The 12,176-nt window shown below is 44.8% G+C and overlaps 1 protein-coding gene across 1 annotated transcript in view; it reads right to left on the bottom strand.

Annotated features, from left to right (window-relative positions):
• The window catches only part of akt3a (v-akt murine thymoma viral oncogene homolog 3a), a 75,457-nt gene extending 67,040 nt beyond the window's left edge, over positions 1-8,417 (bottom strand). The window contains exon 1 of the mRNA XM_038974635.1: positions 8,218-8,417. Within this exon, the coding sequence (XP_038830563.1) occupies positions 8,218-8,417 (200 nt within the window). The remainder of the gene's footprint in view (positions 1-8,217) is intronic.
• Positions 8,418-12,176: the final 3,759 nt, after the last annotated feature.

Below are 12,176 nucleotides of genomic sequence, written 5' to 3'. Positions count from 1 at the left end.
AACAATCCTTGCCTTTGTCCTGCTAGAAAATGCTTAACTGTGCTCCGGCCCAGCACCCAGCATACCAATTAGTGAAGCTTTGACTCACTATCAGACAAGCCCGAGACTCAAAAGGTCACTGTCTGGGCCGTTTACAGACACATCGGGGTCCCAAGTCTAGGACTACATCCCAAATTGCACCCTATTCCCTACATTGTGCATTACTTTTGACCAGAGCCTTACGGGCCGTGGTAAAAGTAGTTTACTATATAGGGAATACGGTACCATTTGGAACACAAGCTAGAGCCTGCCAGACACACATCCTTCCTTTCCCAATCCCCAGCCACAAACTCTCACATTGAGACACATTAAATAAACACACCCCCTCTTTCAACCTACAACATACTGCTCTGTAGAGACTTCCTCTTTCCTTTAAGGCACAATTTTTTCATTGAGCTGGCTAGTCTTGTACAGTGTCGTTTTTTTGACAGCCTACTGTACATCATTCATGAAGAGCAAAGGGAGTGAGTGGAGAGCATCGGGATACAGTGTACATCAGTGTGGTGTCCTGTCCTCAGCATGACTGTTTACCTTAGCTCAATGAATCTACACTCTGTGTCCTGAGGGGGAAGAGGCATTAATGTGCCCTCTTCATGACAGTGCTGGTGTGTGTGGACCATGATAGATCCTTAGTGATGTGGACACGAGGACTTGAAGCTCTCAATCCAATCCACCATAGCCCCGACGATGTGAATGGGGGCATGCTCGGCCCTCCATTTCCTGTGGTCTATGTTTTTCTGACGTTGAGGGAGAGGTTGTTGTCCTGGCACCATGTAAACTTACTGTTGTTTAGCAGGGTATGAAAAACAAACCAACAAAGGACCAACAGTAGGCTATATCTATGAACTAACATGTACCTCCTTGCTCCGGCAGTTACGTCGTTGTAGGTAGAATCATTACACTGACTTAATCCAGTCAGGATGATCAGGTTTTCCCTATTAATAGAACTGACTCTCCCTTGTCCTGTCTCCTGGGTCACATCATGACCTGTCTGATCTGTTAAGTCACTTTCACCAGGGTACACACTTGTACACAAATATAAAACAGTCCTTATTTACACTTTACCATTCTGTCTAACCCCTGATGTCGGGACAGTTGTGCTGCCAGGAAGCCTGAATCATTAAGATGCTTTCAAAGTATCTTTCAGTTCTCCACTTCATCTAGCACAGCAAGGACACACTCTACAAGCAGGAAGATACAAACATGGATGAGGATCTACAATGCGCCTAGGTGTCATAACAACATTTGGTCAGTTGAACAGCACCATGTTACTACCTTGACATTAGTTCTCCTGTCACCTCCCTAGTGTTGTACAAAAGGCTTTGTTGTGTTTTGTTGCTATTACTTAGTCCTGACTTCCTCCTCAGCGCTCTTGAAAGGCTGGTATTCCCATGGCACTTTCACTTCCTGTCTATCAGCCAGTGAAGTTCTGGGTTCAGGTCTGGGGAGCGTGCCCAGAAGAGGCCGCTCGAGTAGGAAGTGGGAAGAGAGAGAAACAAGAGGCAAGGAGTGTCTTGGTTGCAACAACACATTTCAACATTACACCACTCAACCGTTGGTTCCGGTTCTCTGTCATGTACACGGAAGAGAAGTCATTAAGCCATAAAGCCGTTGGTAATGTCAACATTACCTCTTTAGGAGTATGACACAAGTAGGGCTGTGACGGTCATGGACTTTTGGCTGATTGTAATTGGCCAGCCACATGTCTGCTGTCTCCGTAATAACCGTTCAAATAGAAAATATATACATTAAAAGAGGCTCATTTTCTAATTTCCTGCATGTGCTGCCATAGGAATAGAATGAATAGAACGGGCATCCCCATTCAAGTCAATGATGCCATAATGGGTGGACTGGCGGCCATTGCGAGTATACCCATAGGAGCAAAGCAGGAAGTAAAAGCAGGAAGTTTGTTGATTTGTTGATTCAACTCAACTGACATAACATAAAATACATTCCATAGCATGAGCTACAACAGTTAACATCATTTGAATGAACATTCGACATTACCATGGAATTTATTGCATCACAATATCAGGCAGCCATTGTGAGTGTACCCATGAGTTTACCAGTCAAATTGCCAGAGTTAGATGTTCCAAGCCCATTCTATTCATCATTTGCTACAACACCTTGCTTGTTTTAGCAAGGGCAACAACGCTTAATCACATTGGTAAGAGTCCATGTTATCTCAGAAACTGACTCAACTGCACGAATGCCCAGCAGTCCTGTCTTCAGTCAGCGGTTCATAAAAAAAGATATACAGTACCAGTCAAGTTTGGACACACCTACTCATTCAAGGGTTTTTATTTATTTGTACTATTTTCTACATTGTAGAATAATAGTGAAGACATCACAACTATGAAATAACACATATGGAATCATGTAGTAAGCAAACATTTTTGTTGTTATACATGTATATATATATATATTAGATTTTAGATTGTTCAAAGTAGCCACCCTTTGCCTTGATGACAGCTTTACACACTCTTGACATTCTCTCAACCAGCTTCACTGGTCTCATTGGTCATTGTTCCAATATTTGTATGTGGCTAGGAGATGATACGTGTGCAAGTACAGTTGCCATGTGTGACTGTCTGTCTGCATATGAATGTACTCTGGGCTCAGTCACTTAAGTGAAATATTTCCCCTGAGATTGGGCGATGATTAATGGACTTGGTGATAGCCAGCCAGCCAGCCAGTAGATGTTAGACCAGATGGGAAAGCAGAGTTTCTTTTAGAGAAGTTTGTCAAGTAAAGTCTAACATAGCATACTAGACACACTAAGCACATCAGCTAAGGTACATTAACCTTACAGTACCTTAGCATTGACATTAGCATTAATATTAATAATAAGATTATTACAAACAAAAAAAAGAATTTCCCTCAAGGGAGTATGAACTATTGCTCATTGTCAATTTCTATTAAACCGGTGCGATGTTAGCCTATTTACCAGCCTCTCTCTGCTGTGGGGTGATAGAGACAGATATGAATGTGCCCCTCATAGATGCAACATGCTCTTTGATTGGTGCTAGTTATACCAGATAAGACCTGTCGTTGTGGTGTGGGAGTGGGGCAGCTGTGTGGCTCCAGTCACTCCCTCATTAACGATGAGGGCCAGACCAGCTGTATGACACAAATCCACTGGAAGACAAGAGAAGAAAGAGAAGGAAGAAAATAACCTATCTCTCAGAGACAAAGAGAGGGAGAGGGGTGAGGCCCCTCCGTGCTGCGACGAGATCGGCTTCACGTCCCCAGGGAGCTCCACCTGCCACCTGGCCAGCCCTCACCCCTTACCCCGCCCCTCTTGGTCCCCCTTTGTGTCCCCTCTATGGTGACAGAAGATCCGGTCACATTTGTGTGTTTTCATCTTTCCTTTCTGACTGTGTGTTTTCAACTTGGAGGAGGCGCCTCCCTCACTTCTGACTTGGTACCATCTGCATCAACAGAACAAAGGATGGATGATGAAGAATGGATCAAAGCTAATGGTGTCAAAAACACTTCCTTCATTTTCATAATCTGCCTGTTTTTAACTAAACTGTCTATCCAAGTGTTAAATTGTTAAATGGATCAAATGTCTGCCCGGATTACAATGAGTGTCCCCCCCCTGTTAATGCACACATACTGTACCAGGCATTTCATCCATACACTTGGCATGAGGACATGGCTGAGTGCAGATGTATTGCCACCCACTCAAAGGGGGGTTAACACCCTTCCAGACGCAGTCACACTGGGCAGGGTAAAGGACGGCCAAGTAGCGCCCTAATCCTCACACTGGCTTGGCCAGCCTTTTTGTTTGGTTTCCATTATTATTGATATGTCCCCATCTCTGAGTGCCATCTGGGGGCTTTGTGTGCCCTGCGGCCAGCTTTGTTACCAGGAGAAGCTCTGTTACAATGGGGAAGGGGGCCTGGTTGAGAGGAGTAGGGAGCAGTGGAGACCCTTCAGCTCCTAAAGGGGGCTGTGCCCTGCCCTCTCTCTTTCCCCTCTGGGACTCCATACCCCGGCCGCTAGTGATGCGCGCGTTGACTCATAACCCGCAGTCCCCGTGGTTATATACCTGAGCTGGTTGAATAAAGAGAAAATAATACCTTTAAAAAATCTATACAAATTTGACAGTTACAAAACGGGGACTTCAAATAGGCCTATGGCACGTAAAGGGAACTATAGTCTATTGTTCAAATGGGTTAAAGGGAAACTGAAATCTGGACACGGAGTATACCCTCTCACATAGCCTTAATATTAACTCCTACAGAATTCAGCATTTCTTGCAGTAAAATGAAGGCTACATTTTGACTCAGGAACAGGAGTGGCGGAATATGATTTCTTTCTTTCAGCCTCTTGAGAGAATGTGAATGTGCAATTAGATACCGTCTGTAGAGGTGCTGTCTTTATCAGCATCATAAAACCTGATAGTATTTCAACTAGATAAAATATGCATCCAAGCCAAACTTAAATCTTATCAGAAATATGTTGGGTCGTTTTCAGAGCTTTCCATTTCCTTACAACCGGTCAAACTGATGACATTTGGAAATGTTGCACAGAAAATCTTACCGTTTGTATTTTTTTTTAAGAGTTATTTCATTTTCTCCCTTGTCGTCTAAACGTCTTTGCGCCGTGAATGAAGCAGAGATGACAGAGAACTTTCCAGATGTAAACTAGACTGAAGCATTCATTCTATCGATTTACAGTTTTTTACAATCACCTTGGCACTAACTTCAGAACCTTGCTGTCATTTTTCAAAACTCTAGACACAAAACACACAAAACTTTTCAAAACTCTTAACACTTTTTCCAATTGCTTGGATACAATACACATAAAGCTAAGATCATTTGTTCATTGAACTAAAATCACCTGTTCAAAATGAAAACTTAACATCAAAGTATTACCATTTCAAAATGCAATTCACACATTACATCTGAGATGACTGTCTATTAATTTCATTACAATGATCTAACTATCAATTGATACAACTGTTCAAAATGATAAGTAACTGTTGCATTACTCTTAATGCAGAGTTTTATGGAAACTGACAAACAATATTCCATGTTAAGATCATTAAAGTTTCAGGATAATGAGATCCACTGACACCAATTACCGTGGAACATAAACCAATTGGACCACATTATCTATGGATATTTCATCATCATTCTTTATCAAACACTGTTTCCATGGTCCCATGTACCACTTTTCCAGACCATGTTTTCAGATTTGACATTACTGTACACTCACCGGCAACTTTATTAGCTACATCTATCTAGTACTGGGTAGGACCCCCTTTTGCCTCCACAACAGCCTGAATTATTCACGGTGTTGTATGTTAAGAGATGCCCTTCTGCACACCACTGTTTTAAACGGCTGTTATTTGAGCATTTGTGGCCGTTCTGTCAGCTTGAATGAGACTGGACATTCTCCTCTGACCTCTCTCATTAACAAGGTGTTTTTGCCCACAGAAACGTCGCTCACTGAATGTGTTTTGTTTATCGCACCATTCTCTGTAAACTCTAGAGACTGTAGTGCGTAAAAATCCCAGGAGGGCAGCTGTTTCTGAGGTGCTGGAATCAACATGTGTGGCACCAACAATCATACCACGGTCAAACTTGCTTAGATTACGCATCTTGCCCGTTCTGTTTGGTCGAAAAACAACTAAAGCTCTCTACTCTATATACTGAGTTGCAGGCAGCCACATGATTCGCTGTTCGAAGGAGCAGGCTATTTGTGTTGACACGCAGGTGTACCTAATAAAGTGGCCAATAAAGTGGTTACTGATGATTGAATTCATATTGTGGTACGAATATATAGTGAAATGAGTGGTATCCACCTACAACAACATAGCAATAACACGGAGCCAGCAGGTGATCCAGGTCACAAGAGGTCAAGCAGTGGAAGGAGGAAGATGAGGAAGACGTGGCGGTCAAAGGAATGGCAGGGGACAAGCACCCCTTCTGAGAGGTGGTCGTGGGCCTCGTTTGAGAGGTGTGGGGGAATGTGGTAGAGGACACGGACCAAGACAGCGGCAGCAACAGCAAAGAGTGTCCAATGAAATCCAAGCAATAGTTGTAGACCATGTTGTAAATCATGACATGACAATGACTGAGGCAGCTACAATGATTCAACCAAATTTCAGAAAATCAACCGTGACCTCAATCATCAGAACTTTCCGCAATGAGAACCGGTAAGTCTTCAGCAGGCACTAAACGTTAGGTTACTCTCAATTGTCAAATGACTGTATACTGCATGCCAATGTGTACCACAGAGTGTGTGATATGACTAAATGTGTTCTGACTGTAATTTTCCCAACAGAATTGAGAATAGGCCATTTAGGGGAGGCAGTTGCAAAATTCTGACTGACCAACAAGAGCGGGCTGTGGTCAATTTGGTTCGGTCCAGAAATGATATTTGCCTTACAGAAATTCGGCAGCACATCTTGGACAATGACGACAATGTTCAACAATGTGGAAGCCATAAGTTTGTCAACTATTGCACGCACGCTGAAAAGGCACCAGGTGTCTCTAAAACAGCTATACCGTGTGCCTTTTGAAAGAAATGCAGACAGAGTGACGCAACTGAGGACTGAGTATGTTCAGGTATGTTCAGGTATGTTCAGTTTCAAGAAGCCTGTTGTGAAAAATTCCCCAAAAATTCTACAACATTGTAATCAGTAATTCTCTTTTCAAAATGTATTTTTACAGGGAGATGGAGCTGGATGCTGATGAAAACCATCACAAATTCCTCTTTTTGGATGAGGCAGGCTTCAACCTGGCCAAGACAAGGAGGTGAGGTCGGAATTTTATTGGCCAGTGGGAAACCATCCAAGTACCTGGACAACACGGGGCCAACGTCACCATGTGTGCGGCTATATCAGAAGATGGTGTGGTGAGATGCAGACCTCGTATTGGATCATATAATGCAGCTCTCCTTGTAACCTTCCTTGATGAGCCAAAGCAGGTCTGTAGAGCTGATGGCGTGACCTATGTCATTGTGTGGGACAATGTCAGGTTCCACCATGCTCAAATGGTGCAAGCATGGTTTCAGGCCCATCCACAATTTGCCGCCCTGTACTTACCCCCATACTCTCCTTTCCTTAACCCGATTGAGGATTTTTTCTCCACATGGAGGTGGAATGTATATGATAGGCACCCTCACGAACAAGCCGCCCTTCTCCAGGCCATGGATGACGCATGCAATGACATCACGGCAGACCAGTGTCAGGCCTGGATTCGCCATGCCCGAAGATTCTTCCCAAGATGTTTGGCTAATGAAAACATCCATTGTGATATGGATGAGAACCTGTGGCCAAATCCACAAGACAGGGTTGATGGAAATATAGAAGTACAGTAATCAATCCTTTGTTTTGCTTTTTACAGTAAGCCAGGTGAGGAGCACTGCAGTTGAGGTTTCACTGTAGTTTTTTTGTAGCTAGTTATTTTTGCTTTGATTCAAAGAAACCTGTTGTGATTTTATTGTAATTCATCAATAAATTTCAGATTTTGTTCAATGATTCCACTGTGTCTATAGTATTCTCTCTGCTAGTCCTTTTACAGTGATTTATTTACGTGTAGTACCATAATGAAACATTTATCACATACTACAATATTTAATGAATGTACGAACAACTACACAGTGAAACTATCGGTATCTTGTGTGTGGGTGATCTAAATTCATGTTTCTATGGTATTTCATAATAAAGGAGTTATTTGAACTAATGATTCTGCAAGTGCAAGGTTTCTTTAAATGAATGCACAATGCAATGTTTTGAACATTGGACAGCCTGTGTTACGAGTGATGACCATTTTGAGTTTTGTGTCTAGCGTTTTGAAAAATGACCACAAGGTTCTGAAATTAGTGCCAAAGTGATTGTAAAAAACTGTGGGACTTTATTCTGGTGAGCAAGGGTTTATTTAGTATTCTAGGGCAACATGTGACAGAAGTGAAGCTGCATGTATCTAATTGTAGGCTAACAAATAGTCTACCAAAATGTTGGAAATTATAAGCATAAATATATCTAAATCAGGCAAAAGGAAATTCCTCCACCCTCTGTCAAAAAATCTGACTGTAGCCTAGAGCGTTTTTTTCTATATTAAAGGGTTAAGGTCGAGTGACAGCCTCAGATCTTTATCACATATAGTCGGGCGGTTGCGGATGGGTTACTAGCAATTGCAGACGGGTGAACAAACAACTGACCAGCGCACCACTACCACCCGCCTGCCCTCCCTCACCACACTCACCTCCCTGCAGCCCGCCATAGCCTTGCAGCTGCTGCACACGCTGCCAAAACCAGTGCTGGATGCTGGGCCCCCAGACAAACAGCCAGTCCCCCTGTACTGCAGCTGGGGACACCATGTGGGGTGGTGGGCTCCCAGGGTCAGAGAGGAGGGCGACATTCCCCACCCTGACTGAATAATCTAAGGTTTAGTAAAGCAGGAGGATTAGAGGGGCAAGTTTGCTAGCTAGCTAGAGAATAAAAGAACAACTGATTGAGGAAACGAAGTCGTCAGTGGTTATGGCATCTGTTATGGCTCTCGTGGACAGACACACGTAACATATCAATGGTATTAGCGTCTGTCAACAGACTGTGTGATGCGACAACTAACAAGGATCTTTGTTTAGGTATGCTGCTTTTTCATCACTGATCATTTGGACAAATCACGATTCCGCAGGTGCCTGCATCTTTCGAATTTTGGAAGGAGAGGGGGCATTTGGCCATAGAATTGCCTGAAATTTACAGAGAGTTCCCATTTAGGGGGGTTGATATTTTACAAGTCGCATTAGTATATTTATTTTAACATCTGCCCCCAGAATTTAATTGAGGATCCAACGCAAATACGCAAGATTCTCATACTGGGTTTCCAAGATTAGTCGTGGGCTAGCTTTCTATAGCTTTTGTTGTGTCTGTTGAATGAGCGGGTGGCCTTGGCTGTCTATCATCAAGATAATCTTTTAGCAGTCGACGCGCTGCTCTGACGAGGCAGTGGAAACAAGGGGTAGTGGAAATGCTGTGCTAGCCGACGAGGGGAGGACAGCTTATGTCGCAGCATTCCCCTTGTGTTAATCCATAATGCCGTCTTCCTCCTAGAGACTTCCTGATTAAGGGTGTACACACACGGAGGCAGAGCCGGTTAGAACGAGATGCTACACACTTCAATCTTAGCACTGGGCGAGCGGCTGCCTGGGAAAGAGTCATGGAGTAAGTAGTAATAATCCCAGCTAAAAATAGCAGCCTCATAGCAAAGAGTTAGCTCCTCTCACCTGAGGAGAGTGACTGAGATGCCACTTCTCCCTCCTAAATCCTAGAAGGGAAGATCTGCTTGGGTGCATGAAAACACAGGGGAAAATAACTCTTTGCTACAGTATGAGAGACAGTAAGAATGTTTTAGAGTATGTCCTACAATTATGTGAATCAACAATTCTGAGTACCCCATCTTGTTACACTATTCATTGAGACAGGGTAGGATGTTTTGCATGATGTCTTGTGGCATTCCTCTCTTTCTAAAAGAGGACCAGTGGACTCACTTGGTGGTGAATGTTTTATGACTGTGTTGTTCTAAAATGTTAGCTTACTGGATGTCCAGAACAGAGGAAGTTGGTGGCAGCTTAATTGGGGAGGACGGGCTCATGGTAATGGCTTGAGCGGAATTAGTTGGTATCCATGTGTTTTATACCATTCCATTCGCTCCGTTCCAGCCATTATTATAAGCCGTCCTCCCCTCAGCAGCCTCCTGTGGTCCAGAAAAACAGATTTTTGCTCCACTACACTGCAAACAACCTGAGAGCATGAAAGTATCTCTCCATGCTCCATCTCTCCCTCTATGTCCTCTCTCCCCCCTCCATCCCTCCCTCCATGTCCTCTCTCCCCCCTCCATGTCCTCTCTCCCCCTCCATCCCTCCCTCATGTCCTCTCTCCCTCCCTGCTCCATCCCTCTCTCCGTCGTCTCTCCCCCTCCTCCATCCCATGTCCTCTCTCCCCCTCCTCCATCCCATGTCCTCTCTCCCCCTCCTCCATCCCATGTCCTCTCTCCCCCTCCTCCATCCCATGTCCTCTCTCCCCCTCCTCCATCCCATGTCCTCTCTCCCCCTCCTCCATCCCATGTCGTCTCTCCCCCTCCTCCATCCCATGTCGTCTCTCCCCCTCCTCCATCCCATGTCGTCTCTCCCCCTCCTCCATCCCATGTCGTCTCTCCCCCTCCTCCATCCCATGTCGTCTCTCCCCCTCCTCCATCCCATGTCGTCTCTCCCCCTCCTCCATCCCATGTCCTCTCTCCCCCCTCCTCCATCCCATGTCCTCTCTCCCCCCTCCTCCATCCCATGTCCTCTCTCCCCCCTCCTCCATCCCATGTCCTCTCTCCCCCTCCTCCATCCCATGTCCTCTCTCCCCCTCCTCCATCCCATGTCGTCTCTCCCCCTCCTCCATCCCATGTCGTCTCTCCCCCCTCCTCCATCCCATGTCGTCTCTCCCCCTCCTCCATCCCATGTCCTCTCTCCCCCCTCCTCCATCCCATGTCGTCTCTCCCCCTCCTCCATCCCATGTCCTCTCTCCCCCTCCTCCATCCCATGTCGTCTCTCCCCCCTCCTCCATCCCATGTCGTCTCTCCCCCCTCCTCCATCCCATGTCGTCTCTCCCCCCTCCTCCATCCCGTCTCTCCCTGTCCTCTCTCCCTCCCTGCCCTCTCCCTGCTCCATCTCTCCCTCCCCGTCCTCCATCTACCCCTTCCTGTCCTCTCTCATTCACTGCTCTATCTCTCCCTGTCCTCTCTCCTTCCCTGCTCCATCTGTTCCTCCCTGTCCTCAGCCTATGACCCAACATGACCTCTGGCCTATAGAGGCTGTGACTAGGGTTGCTGTCCCTATCATGAAACTGTCTCCCTGACAAGCACAGCACAGAAACCAGAGAATATAGATCCGTTCTCGGCACAATGTCAGGAGAGAACAGAAACCTTATTGTACACTACACACTCCCTTAGATACTGTAGGGTACTACAGTACACATTTCTGTTTCTAAGCAGGGATTGTTTTATTTCACAGAAATAGGTGTTTGCAGCCAATATTCAAACCTATGTATGACATTATAGACAACGACAACTTGAGATTAGAATGTCAGGTTCACTTACTGGCACAATACTGTTTATGAGGGCAATGAGAATCCATGAATTGATCCTTGTTTGAGTGCGGGTCAGGCCCTGCCAAAGCACCATAAATGAATGAGTCGAATGGCTTTGGCCATCACAAAAGAGTCAAGCCTGGCCAATAGACCAAATGTAATAAAAGGGACAAGCCAGGGCTGGGAGTGCTGCATTATGGGTGAGGGAACGAGTAGTACTGGGAGACTGTGGGCAGAAGGCCCATCAGTGTCTGAGGAGAGGTATGATGATGAGAGGGCTGCTTACAGAGACATTATTAGTTCTGTCAGCCTTGCAGCCCAATGCACATATACCCAGCTACAGCTACAACTAGTTACAGCAGCCTGGGCCCTGTTGGTGGGCTGCTAGGACTAAAAATATATTGCCTGCCTGTCCTCTTGCCCTCGGACACTTCACAGTCTCTGTACATGACAATGTCACGCTATAGGAGGAAATATCAAAACATACAAATTGAGGCGGGGGGGAGAGAGAGAGAGAGAGACCACATCTGGTGATTAACCTTGAGCAGAGAGGGCTGTGTGACAGGGAGTGACTGGCAGGGTAGGGCAGTAATAGAATAACCGTGTAACTGACGGTAATGGATGAATACTGTCATGAAAATAAAATAAACCGTCAAAACCATTTAAATAGGCATACATTCATTTAAGGATTTTGTTTAATTTGTATTAACTTTATTTTCATGTAGATACTTTACATAATAGCGAGAGTGTTTAATTATTATAAGCTATTATTTTTCTAACTTAGTCTGTCTATTAAAATGTCTACATCTCCTCCTATTTCCAACTGTACTTTGATGCTCAAGCAGCTAATACCCTAGAGCATTATAGGATATGGTGTGAGGACTTTCTTTCAGATAATGCACATTTTCTTTGCTTGCTAGTAAATAAAAAGGTTGAATGTGTCTGACTATTCATTAATTATTCAAAAGCAGTCGACAAGGTTGTTCTGGCCTATAACGCGCTAATGTTGTGTCAACTGGACAATGTGCCAATCCTATCCAACCTG

Source organism: Salvelinus namaycush, chromosome 35, assembly GCF_016432855.1.
Source record: "Salvelinus namaycush isolate Seneca chromosome 35, SaNama_1.0, whole genome shotgun sequence".
NCBI classification, from domain to species: Eukaryota; Metazoa; Chordata; class Actinopteri; order Salmoniformes; family Salmonidae; genus Salvelinus; species Salvelinus namaycush.
The sequence above is the reverse complement of the archived record's forward strand: the minus strand, read 5'-3'. Positions and strand labels throughout refer to the sequence as shown.